Source organism: Drosophila willistoni (genome assembly GCF_018902025.1).
Source record: "Drosophila willistoni isolate 14030-0811.24 chromosome XL unlocalized genomic scaffold, UCI_dwil_1.1 Seg141, whole genome shotgun sequence".
NCBI lineage: Eukaryota > Metazoa > Arthropoda > Insecta > Diptera > Drosophilidae > Drosophila > Drosophila willistoni.
Window position 1 is genome coordinate 4,676,752 of NW_025814052.1, and position 16,898 is coordinate 4,693,649.

The 16,898-nt window shown below is 39.2% G+C and overlaps 1 protein-coding gene across 9 annotated transcripts; it reads left to right on the plus strand.

Moving 5' to 3' along the window:
* Positions 1-39: 39 nt before the first annotated feature.
* Positions 40-16,449, plus strand: LOC6649044 (inositol hexakisphosphate and diphosphoinositol-pentakisphosphate kinase). 9 transcript variants are annotated; one of them, XM_047011331.1, is made up of 15 exons: positions 1,010-1,329; positions 1,994-2,043; positions 4,449-4,881; positions 4,939-5,181; positions 5,585-6,083; positions 6,153-6,424; positions 6,580-6,760; positions 6,832-7,029; positions 7,093-8,110; positions 8,172-8,499; positions 12,222-12,479; positions 13,158-13,607; positions 14,535-14,643; positions 14,724-14,967; positions 15,033-16,448. In XM_047011331.1, exons 1-15 carry the CDS (start codon positions 1,029-1,031, stop codon positions 15,942-15,944), a joined length of 5,496 nt encoding a protein of 1,831 aa, XP_046867287.1. In that variant the 5' UTR covers positions 1,010-1,028; the 3' UTR covers positions 15,945-16,448. The 9 variants fall into 9 exon arrangements, with proteins under 9 accessions (XP_023035123.1, XP_023035124.1, XP_046867287.1 ...); XM_023179355.2 differs by lacking the exons at positions 1,010-1,329; positions 1,994-2,043 and adding an exon at positions 40-733 and having other exon boundaries at positions 15,033-16,447; XM_023179356.2 differs by lacking the exons at positions 1,010-1,329; positions 1,994-2,043 and adding an exon at positions 40-733 and having other exon boundaries at positions 5,597-6,083; positions 15,033-16,446.
* Positions 16,450-16,898: the final 449 nt, after the last annotated feature.

A 16,898-nucleotide genomic window follows, 5' to 3' on the forward strand; every position in this document is an offset into this window, starting at 1 on the left:
TTTTGACTCAGTGTCTCTGCAATTAGTGTTACCAACTTTTGCGACAGCTCTGTTATCAAAGGCGTAATAACAGAGTGTCGATTGAATAATTACTTTTTAAATTAAATAGCAAATAGCAGCTTCGGTAGTGAGAGCTAAGAAAATAAGTAAACAAAAGCAAGTGCTGCGTAGTGTTCGTAATTTTAAAAATATTAAAAAACGGCAGCAGTGAAGAAGAAAATTTGAAAATAATTGAAAACATTTCGTTGAAAAATCGAAGGCCAGATGCAAGCACGGCAAAACATTTGTTCAGTTTATGTTTTTTTTTTAAATTGATATTACACAAATAATACATATAAAAGAATAGACAAAGATATATGTAAATTGTGACACGCTACAAGGTGCCAAAGTGCGTGTTATGTGTGTGTGTGTGTGCTAAAAGAGAGATGAAGGAGAAATAAACGCCGCCAAGCTTTTTCTTTGCTTGTTTTTTTTTTTATTTGTTGTACTAACAAAATCAAGAACAAGGTTAAAGAGGAAGAAGATGTCCTACACAGAATTGGAATCAGGATATCAGGACTTACGTCAATCGACGCAAAGCAACACAGCCGCTGCCCATCATCATCAGCACCAGCAGCAGCAGCAACAACAACAACAACAACAGCAACAACATCTTCAAAATCAACAACAACAACAATCAGCACCAGGATCTGGTCATCATAGAGTCGGCTTCTATTTGGGTCACGATGGCAATGTATGAGCTTTAATTTTCTCTCATTAACCCTTTTTTTTTGTTGGCATTTGGGGCGTTGCATCTTCGAGAGTTGTTTTTTTTTTGTTCTATGACCCTGACTTTTATGTTGCATGCAGCAGCAGCGCTGCTTCTTCTTCAACAGCTGTTCAATGTCAATGTCGAAAGCTTTTTTTCTCTCTTACGCTCTCTTTCCCCTCTCTCTTGCGCTGCGTGTGTGTGTGTTTCTCTTTGGTGAAATCAAATTTAATTGAAAATAATTAAATCAAAGCACTTAAATATAGAACAAATTTTAAAAATGGGCAATAGCTTTGATAAGTTTGGCGACGCCAATGCCAACAACAACGACAGCAATAATTTACGCTGTCGTAGCTGGAGCCGGCGTTGTCGACATCAGCATCATCCTTCATCAAGAGCATCAGCAGCAACAACTACAAAAGCAACAACAACAGTTGCAGCTGCTGAACAGTTAGCAGAGATACCAGATAAAACAGCAGCAGCGGCAGCGGCAGCAGACGGAGGTACCCAGATTTCGGGCCTATCGACATTTCCAGTTCAGGGGCGGCTGACCCATGTCAGTTCCACACCCAACTTGGGCGGTGCGTGTTGTGTGGGTTGTGATTAGTGCATAGTGAGTAATTGCAAACCAAACGCAAAAAAGGAAGTCTCGCTTAGATCGATTAGGAACAGAAATCGAAAGGGCACACAAAAAGAAAAGGTTTTGAAAACATATAAAACAAATCTTTATTATATTTGAAAAATCATTAGATAAGTATTTTCCAATCTCTCTATTTACTAAATGTGCAATAGATATGAATAGTCCGCTCATAATTCGGAAATTTTAATACCGCAAATAATTCGGGTTATATCCTTTTTGATAACACTTCTTAGAAGCTGTGTCATAACGGTATTTCGTAATACCTCAGTTAGATTTGAATGAGTTAACTTTATTTAACATCAAACATCATTTGTTTTTTAATCCTTTAGCAACATTAGAGTCGTTAATATATTGAAATTAAGTTGAAAATGCAATAGTAACATTTTTATATATGTAAGTCTTTGTCAATACACAACTTTACGAGATACTCAAATTAATAAGAAACTTAAGCTTTATATTTATATCTACATCATTTAGTAAGGTTTTCCATCAACTTTTGGTTTGCATTTAGTTCAAATGATTTTTTTTTATATTGTTATCTTTTTATCATATTTTCTTTAATTCCTTCTATTCACTTTTCTTTCATTCCTCTTCTCAACCACCAGAGACAGATATCAATGAGCTGGAGCCACGCTCATCATCGTTTTCATATGGGGTGAATCTCTATAGCTTACCTTTCTATATATCCCATATACATACCTACATATATTTTTTCGTTCGTTGAAGATAAATTCTTCTTACGTATAGCTTGCTTCCTTCGGCTGTTGATTCGTTATTTATTTTTTTATTTTGTTTGCCCAGTTTGACTGAGTTTTAATTAAATTTTGTTTTTGTTTTTCTTTGGGCTGCTTTAATTATGCCTTTTTTTTATATACTTATTGTTTGCCTTATAAATTAACTGTTTGTCTTGATTATTCGTGCAAAATAAAACAAATATATACATAGTCACAAGATCTGCAGCCGATAAGCTGATAAATTAAACTTTTTTGCAATTAACAAGGCGATCAAGCCGCCTTGGCTTATGCAACAAATATTAAAGTAAAAGCACCCCATAACATTGCCTACTTTGGGGCTCACGCTTAAACAAGTGACAATATTTTTGAGAAAAAAAGTACAATTTATAGAGTTTTACATTTTAAAAATGTGTAAATGTTTTTATTTTTGAGTATTATTATTATTATAAATGGTGTGCATTACACATCCATCATTATTAACAGTTTATTCATTCTTAAAGTTGTTGTAAGCAACAACAATTTGGCCTGATCGATCGATCGTTCGGTTTAAAATCTTATCTCTGACACTTTTAAGCGTTTATCATGGTCGTTTAGATTTCAATAGCTCTCTTCTGCTGTGAGTTTGTAGCCCTTTAACTTAGCAACAATTTAATTGCATTTCATACTTAATAATCGAAAACTAAGACAAGGTGTTAAAAATTGTTAAATTAGATAAGCTGCCGCCGCTTTGCTTGCTATGATCGTTTAGTTTAGGTTAAGCTGTTTCGTCAACAATGGAATGGAAATCGTTTTACTGATAACAACACAGAACAGCCGAAACAGTTGTACACAAAGCCAGTGAGCAATCCCATACCATACAACACACAATGAGAATTAAGTCAACGTGCGACAGGGAGAGAAAGAGAGAGCGAGAGAACGCATACAAGAGAGAGTGCAAAAGCGAGATAGAGTGAGGAAGAGAGGGTAGTGGCAATTATCTCATAATAATATGATCGTCAGACTTCAGACCACATTCTCCTCTCCCAAACCGAACTCCCCAACCGATCCGCTCCCGATATCGATATATCATTGTAGTCAGTTGTTGGCGGTTCACAGTACGGATCGCGACCCCCACAGCCACTTGACGTGTTATTTTGTTGTTGTTTTGTGTTCGCAAAGAATAATTAAAAGCACGATAATACCTATGTATATACTTTGTTTAGTATACCTAGGTGAAAATTGTAATAAAAAAGCGATTCAATAGAATGCAATAGTACAACGGCGTATACGTAATTTTTGGTCGTTTATACAAGTACCGTATACTTGATATGGAGTGGACGTGGTTCAAAGACTGGTGGCGCTTAAAGAAGTTACGTTCGCGTCATCAGCGTCATAAAAAGAAGTTAGAAGCGGCAGCTGCTGCCACCATTCTATTAGAAAATGTCAACAGTGTCGAACAAATTGGTGCAGAAAAAGATCCAGAAACGAGTGCTGGCCGTAGGCATGGCAGAGCCCGGGATCGTTTGCGTCAAACTCGTAATCGGAATCGTCAACTGCAGCGTCAGCGGCGCAGTCAAAGTGCAGGTGTGGAAGCCCTAAGGGGGGAAACTAACCAAAAACCTAACGTAATTGATGATGAAGATGACGGTGAATATGGGCCCTTCAATGTCAGCGACTATGAGGATTACAATCATGCCAGTGATGATGATAGTAATGATTTTTGTTTCTGTGATGAATGCCTGAATGTAAGAAAATATGATTTTTTTTTTGTGTATTTCTGTCTATCTAGCGAATGCAGGGCAGGAGGTGATAATAAGTCAACCAAGCGACAAGGCTAACAGCTTTAAGCCTAAAAAAAAAATGTACTGCTAATTGAAATATTCAATGATAGAGAAAAAGGGCGGAGTAATAGGCGTTAAGTTTCTCTGGGTTGACGATAATTCTTATTTATCCTCAAAATTGAGTTGATTTCTCTAAGATGATGAGAAGATGCTGCCTTAAAACTCTGTCGGATAGAGATTTTCCTGTTTGTAGATTATTTCCATTGTGTGTCGGTTATTTTATTAACAACCTTAGTCAAGTTTAGAAAAGTATATGTGACACACATACACACACACACAATCAACAACAAATAAAACCAAAACATAAATGGGAAAAAAATTAATGGAAAAATTGTTCGAATCCTTTACGATATTTGAATGTGCCTGAGTTTTCTGTTTTTGGTTTCGTTTTGGTTTGGGTCTCTTTTGAATAAACGTTTTGAACGCTAATTGCAAAAATGCTGCGACGTACACGACCATTGAAAAAAGTCTCATTGCATCCTCATTTCTTGAATGTTTCCTCCAAGGGCGACACGGACTTTGGTGACAGCAATGACGGCATGGACTCGGATACGAGCACCTCATCTAGCAATAGCAAACAGGTGGTGGTTGGCATCTGTGCCATGGCCAAGAAAACGCAATCGAAACCAATGAAGGAGATTCTAACACGTTTGGGTGAATTCGAGTTCATTAAATTGGTAACATTCGAGGAGAATGTAATATTGCGTGAATCGGTACAAAATTGGCCAACCTGTGATTGCCTTGTCTCATTTCACTCGAAGGGCTTTCCCCTCGAGAAGGCGATTGAATATGCTCAGCTAAGGAATCCATTTGTGTTAAACAATTTGCATATGCAATATGATATACAGGATAGACGTCGTGTCTATGCCATATTGGAGAAGGAGGGCATTGAGATACCAAGATATGCTGTATTAGATCGTGATTCTCCCGATCCAAAACGTAAGTCCTGCGAACTAGCCCATATATGTAGAGAATAACGCTTTAAATTGATTTTAGATCATGAACTAATCGAATCCGAGGATCATGTGGAAGTTAATGGTATTACGTTTAATAAACCATTTGTGGAGAAACCAGTATCGGCCGAGGATCATAATATATATATCTATTATCCAACATCGGCGGGCGGTGGTAGTCAGCGGCTATTTCGTAAAATTGGCAGTAGAAGCAGTGTTTATTCGCCAGAGTCGCGGGTACGCAAAACGGGCTCCTTCATTTACGAGGACTTTATGCCCACAGATGGTATGCAAGCTTGATCTATATCCAATAATTCTTTCTCCATTTTATATGCATATCTTTCTATCTCTCGCCGATAATTCGATATGTGCACCCGCTTAAGGAGCTTACAATTTTTATGTGCAAAATGTGCAATTATTCCATTTTTTCTTCCCTTCCCCGCCCCCACCATCACAATATCTACCGTCATGCATTTCAATTAACCAAATTAATCATTGTATTGCGTCTCGCTCGTCGTTCATATACAACACACAATCAAAATGAAAACAACTACAAAACCAAAAAAAAAAAGAAAAGGATAAAATCCAAATCAAACATATGTATATCCAACGTGCAAGAAAACGCCGTGTTAAAACTGGCTGCCAGTCGAACGCACTGAATTATCCAGCATCATTCCTTTACAACTTAGTATATTTTTCAGGCACCGATGTCAAGGTCTATACGGTGGGGCCCGACTATGCCCATGCTGAGGCTCGCAAGAGTCCCGCTTTGGATGGCAAAGTGGAGCGCGATAGCGAGGGCAAAGAGATACGCTATCCGGTCATACTCAATCATTCGGAGAAGCTCATATCGCGCAAGGTGTGTCTGGCCTTTAAGCAAACCGTTTGCGGTTTCGATCTCTTGAGGGCCAATGGCAAGAGTTATGTGTGCGATGTGAATGGTTTTAGTTTTGTGAAGAACTCGAACAAATACTACGATGATTGCGCCAAAATATTGGGCAATATGATATTGCGCGAATTGACACCCACATTGCATATACCATGGTCGGTGCCCTTCCAGCTAGATGATCCACCCATAGTGCCCACAACATTTGGCAAAATGATGGAATTACGTTGCGTGGTCGCTGTCATACGTCACGGTGATCGTACACCAAAGCAAAAGATGAAGGTGGAGGTTAGGCATCCCAAGTAAGTGTAACCACAATAATCTTGTTCTCTCCTAATATTTTTCTTAATTCACATTCTACTTATTCTTAGATTCTTTGAGATATTTGCCAAATACGATGGCTATAAACTGGGTCACGTCAAACTGAAGCGACCCAAACAATTGCAAGAGATTTTGGATATTGCCCGATTCTTGTTAACCGAAATTCATACCAAATCCCATGCTGAAATTGAGGAGAAGGAAAGCAAATTGGAGCAGCTAAAAAATGTACTCGAAATGTATGGCCATTTTTCGGGTATTAATCGTAAAGTGCAAATGAAATATCAACCAAAAGGACGACCACGTGGCTCCAGTTCAGATGATAGTAAGTATATATATATACATATATACATTTGTGTGGCCAAGATTTGCAACCAATTTGGAATTCATTTCGGACCCAAATGAAGGGTATTTCTATGTGTATTTGAATTGGTTGTTATGGCTTACATATTTACCTTGAGGTACTTAACCAGATGAAAGCTAATCTTGCAGCGGATTCACCGGCAGAGCCGTCCCTGGTGCTTATATTAAAATGGGGCGGTGAACTGACACCTGCGGGTCGCATACAAGCCGAAGAGTTGGGCCGTATATTCCGTTGCATGTATCCGGGTGGACAAGGACGTTCAGATTACTCAGGTACCCAGGGATTGGGTCTACTACGGTAAGCATTAAATTATGACTAGACGTATTTGCTTAGTAAATTTGTTATGGTGTTTCCCTCTGTTTAAACAGATTACATTCAACCTTCCGTCATGATCTAAAGATCTATGCCTCGGATGAGGGTCGTGTCCAAATGACAGCTGCTGCTTTTGCCAAGGGTCTTTTGGCCTTAGAGGGAGAGTTGACGCCCATTTTGGTGCAGATGGTTAAGAGTGCCAATACGAATGGTTTGCTGGATAACGATTGTGATTCCAGCAAGTATCAGAATCTGTAAGATATTTGAAACGTGTAATTCGTATTCTTATGCTTGTAATGTAATATTTGTGATTTTAGCGCCAAAGGCCGACTTCATGAACTAATGCAAAACGATCGCGAGTTTACCAAGGAGGATCGCGAAATGATTAATCCCTGCAATAGTAAATCAATTACTCAGGCTCTTGATTTTGTTAAGAATCCCGTCGATTGTTGTCATCATGTGCATACGCTAATACGGGAACTGCTACACATTATTAGCATTAAAAAAGACGATCCAAAGACAAAAGATGCCATACTCTATCATGGCGAGACCTGGGATCTGATGCGTTGTCGTTGGGAGAAAATCGAAAAGGATTTCAGTACCAAGTCCAAGTTATTTGATATATCAAAAATTCCTGATATCTATGACTGCATTAAATATGATTTGCAGCATAATCAACATACATTGCAATATGATCAGGCCGAAGAATTGTATATATACGCCAAGAATTTGGCTGATATTGTTATACCGCAAGAGTATGGCTTGACGCCGCAGGAGAAACTGGCCATTGGCCAGGGCATCTGTTCGCCACTGTTGCGCAAAATTAAGGGTGATCTGCAGCGTAATATCGATGAGATCGAAGATGAGTTTATGAATCGCTTGAATCCTCATTATAGCCACGGAGTGGCTAGTCCTCAGCGTCATGTGCGTACACGTTTGTATTTCACCAGCGAATCGCATGTCCATTCTCTGTTAACTGTCCTACGATATGGCGGCCTGCTCAATGTGGTGACCGATGAGCAATGGCGTCGGGCCATGGACTATATCTCAATGGTGTCCGAGTTAAATTATATGTCACAGATTGTAATTATGCTGTACGAGGATCCCACCAAGGATCCCACATCCGAGGAACGTTTCCATGTCGAACTGCACTTTAGTCCAGGCGTCAATTGTTGTGTGCAAAAGAATCTGCCACCGGGTCCCGGTTTTCGACCGCATTCGCATGGTGATAATGCGTGCAATGTTAGTATGCAATCGGATGAAACGAATCCTTCACGCATTGAGGAGGAAAATGATTGCAATTCAGGTGAAGAGCATCAGGGCAGAAAGCGGGGGGTGAGTTGGCTTTTGTTTGGAAATAATGCAGAATTGAATTGTAATGCAAATCTTCTAATAGCTTACTGGCCAGGCCAATCGTAACCAGCCTGGGAATAGCGGTGGTGCATTTGGGTTCAATCGTCTGGAATTACGTTCCAAGCACTACAAATCGAAACCCATTCCCATTGGTGCCCATCACACAGTTAGCGGACACGAGGCTATGGATCTGGCTAAACGCTTAAATGAGGAATTGGCTTCCCAGCAGCATCAAATGTCCCAACAGCAGCAGCAACACTCACAGCTAAGACCGATTAGCCCTGATATGCGTGCCGTTAGTCCGGATTGTGAGCCACGTTCCCGTAGTTTTGAGCAGCGCCCCACATCGGGCCATTGCGGCAAGGAGGCGGGTATGTATGTGGCAGGGTCGATTCACTTTTCCTCTCTCTCTTTCTCTCTGTTTATCTCTCCCTACCTCATTCCCGTGATGCCACCCTTTACTCTCTCTATATATCTATAAATTTCTCCCTCTGTGTGAGCCTTTTTTTATGCGTGTGTGTGTGTGTGTGTGAAAATGAGTGTGGATACGTGTGCTCAGCTATTGCTGCTCACCTTTCACCTGCAAGGTGAAAGGATTTGCCTTTATTTAATTTCTATTTTCTATTAATATCAATGTATTTCTTTCTGTATTTGATTGTTTGGTTTGTTATTTTTTTTTCTGAGCTTATCTAACACATTGATTTTAACCCAATTACTATAGACATGCCGCTCTCGATTAACCCCTAGATTAAGACTAAATCTTTTGAGCACTTATTGAGCTAAACCGTAATCAGGGGTAGATCATCGTTGAATCTAAAATACGACTTGTTTGGTTATTATTCTATAACTTTAGAAAACTGGCAGCGTTTACGTAAAAAACTCATAAATTTTTTTTCATATTTAGTATTCAGTTTTCGATTTTTATTTTGTTTTTATTAATTTAACATTTCTGGACTAAAGAAATTAACTTTATTTTTGTTCTGGATATGTGTGGGCGTGTCTTTTTCTATAAATATGTGTGTCTGTGTGTGTTGAATGTGTGTCTGTGTGTGAGACTTTTATAACTACCAGTCATGCCTAACCATTTCTGATAAACCTTGAGGACTGACTTTAACCTTTAACAAAACTTGAAAACTTGAAGAAAACCCAATCCCCAATTAGCCTTTGCCCAGCTTTATACCTTTTGGTTTTTGTTTGATATTATTATTATAAATCTATATAGTATACATATATGTATATATATTTTTTTTTTTTAAATTCTGATTGATAATGATGATGATATACACACCACTAGTATATACATACCTACAGATGTATTTTATATATCTAGAGCTGAAAACAAATCTTTTTTAACTATATTATCTCTTTCTCTATTGATAATGTACTGTGCCCAACATTTTTGGTTTTCTTTTTTTCTCACACTATCTGCATAATTTTCAAAAACTTACATGAAATATTAAATTCATATACATACATATGTATATATACAATATATATGAATGTATATGAAACACGATCTGATCCTCTCGCATTCCTATTTAATCGCGAGAAAAACTGAAAATCGATAAGCATCTGGCCGCGGAATCCCGTGTACTTGGCAATGCTGGTCCCCACAAATGAAAAATCCAAAATCAATCAAATCAATCATCACAGTCCGAGCTACAGTTGAGTGCCAGAAAATGTTTTCGAGAACCATTTAATGATTAATATTGAATTGTATAAAGCGCAAAACATTGCTGGGTTTCAGCTGCAGATGGTCACACTAAAATCTTTTGATTCCTCCGACACTTTCTATCTCTATGTTTGTAGTACTATATCCATCGTCTATGTTGCCGTCTCTGTCTACCTCTATGCTGAAACTTTCTTAGCCACTTTCGTCCTTTTATTCTCTCTCTCCTTCTGTGTGTTCGCTTTCGCTTTGTCACTGTCTAGTGCATGCAAAAAATATAAAAAAAGAGTTTAAAAATGTTTGTTGGTTTTTGAGACGTTTTATTGTTTGTGTCTCTGTTCGTTGTTGTTGCTTGGACGGTTTGTTTGTTTGTTTGATTGTTGCCCGCGCACTGACCCAAAGACTCACCCCGGACTGCGACCTAACCATACATACATAAGTGATTTACATAGTTACAGTTACTTACTTAATACAACCTCATGCTAGTGAACCAGTTCACTTACTCACTTGCTCACTTGTTCAGCTATTCTATGGACAAGTGGAGAGAAAGTCAAATGGAAACAAGCATGCTCAGCTTGTTCAATTTTTGCTCACTTACTCATGGGCGACTCAAGACTAACCTATGTATAAATAATATGTTACAAAAGAAGACTAATCATGTATGTATTTTTATGCTTGCGCGCTTGCTATATGCTCTTGACAACCCTGATGCCATTGGGGTTGCCAACTGAAGAAAATGTCCGTTATAACTCTACTCTAATATTCTGAAATCGATCAAAGAAGAATTTGGTGTAGTTTTGGAAAGTGTTCGGCTTGCCGATATATTTCTTGTGTTTATTTTTCTTTTTGTTTCCCCACTTTTGTCTGTTGTCTATACGTCTGTTTCCTTTTGGATAATTTTAAATATATACATACATACATACACTTTTATATTTTGGCTAATAAGTTTTCTGTTTGTTATACAAAAACAAAAAAAAAAACAACAAAACACAACGAACGTCATCAACCTTGACTCAATGACTGAAACCCGGAATGGAACAAAACTCAATCTGATCCTTCATATCACAACACATTGCCCCCGAACAAACTAACTAACTAATTAACTATAACTAGCTACATTCGATGAGATAATCAGTGCTCGTAGGGGCGTGGGCGTGCCAAATCGTTCGGCATTTCATATACGGGTGACGGATAAATTGTCGTTTTTCAAAATTGATTCCTCAACAAACGAGTTGCCGTTGTCCGATATTGATTTCTCTTTGAATCCGAGTACACCCCAGGTGGGTCCAATGGAACGCAAGCGATTGCGTATGCTCACAATGAGGCGCATGGAAAGTTGCGATGAAGATGCAGATGGATCGGCAGCAGGGGATCTGCCACAGATATCGCCACTGGCCACCAATGAGCGACCATTGAGTTGCAATTGCAGTTCGTTTGCACAGCTTCAAACGCATTCGCATTCAAAAAGTCTAATTGACTTGGGGGCCAGCGATACGATGGTGGTGCAGCACAGTCCACCACCGGCAACCAACACCACTACCACCACCAACACCACCGAAACGCCAATCTGTGGTGGTAGTGGTGGTGAAGCTAATTCTAGTTTTGAAGATGATTTTCAGCTATCAACTTCGGCTCCAGCCGTTATGTTAAGCTCGGAATTCGGTCTACGCTTGGCCACTAATAGCAGCAGCAGCAGCGGCGACCCAGTGACAAAAACTTTAAATAATCCTAACAATTCACCCACTGCGTCGACATTGAAGTTGTGTAAAGATTTAGATGAGCTGCGACCTGAGAAAATGAGGGGTAAGGCCACAAGTCATTCATGTGGCCAGCTATCATTGTCATCAGCCTCGGGCTCGGCCTCGGCCTCGGCTCCGGTGGTGCACGAAAATCCTTTTCGGTTTACGGTAACGCCATCTAGCGGCTGTTTTGTAAGCCCATTTGAGCCAATTGCTGAGCATACGGCAACGTTTACACCGCCCACACCCCAAATGGTTTATAATTTACCAACTTTATTGGTAACAGAAACAGTTAGTACCACTCAAACCACCCAAATACCAGCACCACTATCACAAATCACAAATGATACAACAATAGCAACAACAACAGCAGCAACAACAACAACAACAACAGCCGCAACAATGTCTTCTAATCAATATTTTACTAACCAATTGAAATCGATTGATCCTTCCTCTACTGACGCACCACCACCAACACCAACACAATCACAACCATCATCACCACCAAATACAAACACAACCACACTGATTGACCCACATACAAAATTGAATACAATTACAAATACAACTACCGTCAAACGAACCTTCCCCTCTTGTTATAACACCAATCCACCAACCACCTCAACTCCAACCAACACAACCACCAACACCAACACCACCACCACCACCATCGCAACCACAACAGATAGCAACATTTCGGTCTCGGTATCGGCATCGGCCTCGGCCTCCGCATCGGTATCATCCGCTAATTCTTCGTCCACATCGTCGTCGCGTCGCCAAAGACACAGTATTGCCGGCCAGATGTCCTATATGAAAATGTTGGGTTTCGGTGGTTTTAGCAAAAAGATGGCAACCAGTGCTAATAGCCTTTTCAGTACGGCAGTAATAAGCGGCAGCTCATCAGCGCCAAATCTACGCGATATGATACCGGTATCATCGTCCGGTGAGTACACAAAAAATATACTTTAAGTGGATTAGGCGATCCAAGGCTAATCTAAGGATGTGAGAAAACTTACAAATTTGCCCCCCAAAGTATGTTAAATGTACTTCCCATGCACTATTGGTATAGCTATGTATGTATGTATGTACTATAAAAAATGTAAATGTATCTAAAAACTAATTCTTTGACTGCTTATTGCATACATTAGGGGGCTAAATTTCTATTATATCACACCCTTAGATCCGCCATTGATTAGGATTAAACTTAATCGGAGATAACTCCGGCTCCCCGAATCGCCCTACACCGAATCTATGTTTTAAAAAGTCGTTTAATTCTATATATACATATGTATGAGTCAAATAAATATATATATTATTGATATATATGTAACTGAAATGTCAATATACATACACAAGTAGATAGTGATGCACAACCTTATGGGAAATTTACTCTACTGTGTATACTAAATGATGTATATAAGATGTTTGACCTGACTTTTATTACCGAATTATTTGTTTACTTTCCTTATCTCAATCGCTCTCTCTCTCTCTCTCTTTCTCACACTCTCTCCGCCCCCCTTACTCACTTTCTGTCACTTGCTCTTCAATTCTTTCTAACCCACACCCTGTGTATGTGTTTTTTTTTTTGTTGTTTTCTTGTGATTTTTTTTAATTTTCCAAGGTTTTGGCGATGTGCCACCAATACGACCATTGGAAACCTTACACAATGCATTGTCATTGCGTAAATTGGATAGCTTCCTGCAGGATATGATACTAGCTCAAATATTTAAGACACCAACTGGATCGCCGCCGAGGATTTTACATGATCCCCAGGGTCCCATAATGGAGGTGTCATCAATGACATTGAATGCTCAATCGGTCAGTGAGTCAACGACCACACCAGCGGGAACAACAACACCAACAACAACAGAAGCAGCAGCAGCAGCATCAATACTATTAAGGGATACACCCAATGCTACCACCACCTTTAGTCGAGGTGGCAGCGAAGCCAGTTCGGTGGTTGGTGAGCCAGCAGGTCCGTCCGGTGGGCGGCAATCCGATGGGACGGAAGGCTTGGATACAGCCAGCAGCACGACAATGAGACGTACTTTGGCAGCCAAGAAGCAGCAGCGTAAGTCGAGGCATAAATTATACTTTTAAAAAAGAAGCAAACCAAAAACCAAGGCACCCATTGTCCGAGCATGTTTTTCTATGCATGCCTTCCTTATAATCATAATTTTGGCCAATTTTTGTTTATTTTTGTTATTTCAAAATCTCTTCGCTATGTAAATTAACTTGAAAATATTGAAGAAATTGTTTTAATTTAGTTGCTCATTCGTTTTTTCTTTTCAAAAGCAATATATTTGCTTGAAAGGCGAAGGAAATTTAAGTTAAAAAAGATTTTCATGTTTATGTCAAAACTTTCGAAAAGGGAAAACTATATTTTATTTCAATTATTCATTTTATAATCTCGCTTATATTTATTTTGTATATTTTCTCACTCCAATTTACATATTTTATGTTTTGTTTTTTTCTTTAAATTTTTCAGTGGATTAAACTATATCAGCTAAATCATTCAAATATATCTCTATATATCCATATATCTCTATATGTAATGTATGCTTTCTAACATATAAATTTTTAAATTGATTTCAATTTGGCTTGTTTTTTGTTTTTAAATTTATAGAAAAAAAATAATATTTCAAATTTCTTGTATATATGTATATTATATATCACTATATACAAGAAGAAGAAGACAAGTATATGCTATGAATTTTCTGGCTATATCTATCTATCTCTCTTTCTCTCACTGCATTTCGTTTTTCGTTTCGTTTGCGTTAAGCTTAAACGCTTTCTTTCTCTCTCTTTATCTCTCTATCTCTGACTCGCACACATGTACTCGAGCTTACTCACTCAATGAGTGAATGAGTTTGTCTCTTTTATGCACCAAATATGCACTTTTGCACTTCAATTTAACTGTGTAAATAAATATGTAAATCAAAAAACCCAAAAACCAACTTCATTCAAAACACAAACTTAAAAACCACCCAAAAAAAAGTTTGGCAACAACAGCCACAGGATAGTCTGCAGGCGGCTCAAGAGGAAGATGACCTATGCCATCAGGAGCAGCAGCAGAAGAAGCAGGAAATGGGAAAAGTGATAACCGGGTAAACTCCATCCACATATGTACACATATTTCTCTCTTTTTAAATAATTGATTTCGTTTATATCCATGTTCTAAATAAAGGATGCAGATTACCCTGGCAGAAATAGAAACGGATGAAACAAATTTCGAGCCCATGAATAAGGATACTCTACATAGTGAGGAGGCTGGAGAAGCAGCCGGCTTATACTTGCTTAGCGTAGGTCAAGATCTCAACCAGGGTCAGGGTCAAAGCAGTGGTAGCACTTGCCTAACACCGGTTAGCCAGGGCGTGGACTTGGATCTAAGTATGGTGGCCAATAAGGGATCGATGACACTGTCCATGGATGTGCGTGCTTTGACGGGTCGTGAGAAGACAAAGTATTTATAGATTATGGCTCGTTCTCGTTCCAGGGTTTCGACGATGAAGAGGAAGCCACATTATCAGCAGCAACAACACCCTCATTGCCAGCCGATAGTGATGGACCCAAACTGGAGCTATGCTATTGTTGTCCCACCCATGCCCATGAGAAGGCACCACCCGATGTAGCCAGCGATGATCCGAAATTTGGATTCACTTTGCCTGTAAGTATTATCCAGGCTTCACCCGAGCACAGGCACGAGGCACCACGACCCGTTCGACGTATCCATGATCCGGTTTCGCCACGCATGCAACAGCAGATTAGTCTGTTTGAAGATAATGCAGCAGCAGCAGGTGCCGGGACAAATGCCGCTTTGCATGCTTCGATAAATTTGCCAGCTGCTGCCGGTGGGCAGCAATTGCGTCAGGATGCTCGTCTACGTAAATTTGAAAATCTCACACAATCCACTTCGAATTCGAATTTCCCGTTCGAGAGCAATACACTGAAACGGGCACCGTTGGAGGCCAATGAAGATGTCTCCCATACGCAAAGCTGTATCAATTTGAAATCTTCTAGTGGTGCACTTGGCTCTAGTTCACCACAACGGCACGCCGATAGGGTGAGAGAGAAGGAAAAGGAGAGTAGAAAGAAGCAGTCTGTTGGCCGCTTTCCGAATGCTTTATCCGCTTGCTCTTCCCTGGAGACACAACCACATCCTGGCGCTTTGATAGTCAAGGAACGTTTCATAGAGCCACCCAAGCGGGGTGTTGTTCGTGGTTATCATGGCAAAACTCAATCCATGGATGCGGATTTTCTCTTCAATGAATTTCTACTATTACCGGCAATGGCGCCGGCCCGTTTGTCCATAGATCGGGATGATTCTAGCGATGCAAATGCCGATATGATTGAATATGATGCTGCTGCTGAGAATGATAATGATGATCATCCTGATGATGCTAATTAACCAAATTAGAATCTCAATCTCCTCCTCTCCTACTATTTTTCCCTTTTTCTCTTAAATACCTTTGGCTAAGCTCTTAAAGTTCTTTAAATTCTAATCAATCAAATCATATTCAGGGTTTGCAAACGAAGAAAGTTATAGATATGGATTACGCAAACGAACGATCAGGGTGATCTACGGATCAAAATATATGTACAAGTAAAAATTTCGGCATGATTATCTCAAAGCTTTAAATTAGCAAAAATAATGCAAAAGTTTTTACAAATTGCCGTCAGGTCGATCGGAATAATCCAAAATGAAATAATTATATATCAATCAATCTGTTGCGTTAAAGGTTAACCGATGTGACCGTTAATCGGTTGTGAACAATATATTTCCCAATTTTCATAGACAGTGAAATTTTTTGCTTTGTAAATAACGGTAGAAAATGAATATCAATTGCGTAACGCTTTGCATACCCTGTAAATCTAATCTAAATCTTGTTGATGTTGTTGGGCCAAGCAAATAAAATTACCAGGCATAAAAAAAAAACAAAAACAAAATACAAATAAATAAATAATTGCTCAATTGTCTTTCTGTTTCACCTTCGAGGGCTATCATTGGGCAAAAGTAAAAGTCCATCTTGAAATCAGAATGAATACAGACGACCAAATATGACCAAATTGATTGTATGTATGTATGTATGTATGTATCATCGGTTGCGCCTTCTCCCACGAAATTTACATGGCAATGCATTTCACTTGTCAACCTCGATCCACATTCAACTTGGCCAATTCTAAAATTGCGTATTCAAGTCACCCACCTGTTTGGCCATGTTGATGTTGAGTTGATAGGTGGCACTACAGTTGAATGTTGCTTCTCTCCCGTCACTACAACGTCATTTTTGTGGTTCAGCTTGTTTAAATCATTGGCGTAGTTTTCTAACATATTCTAAAGGGGAGTTAAATAGTAACAAGA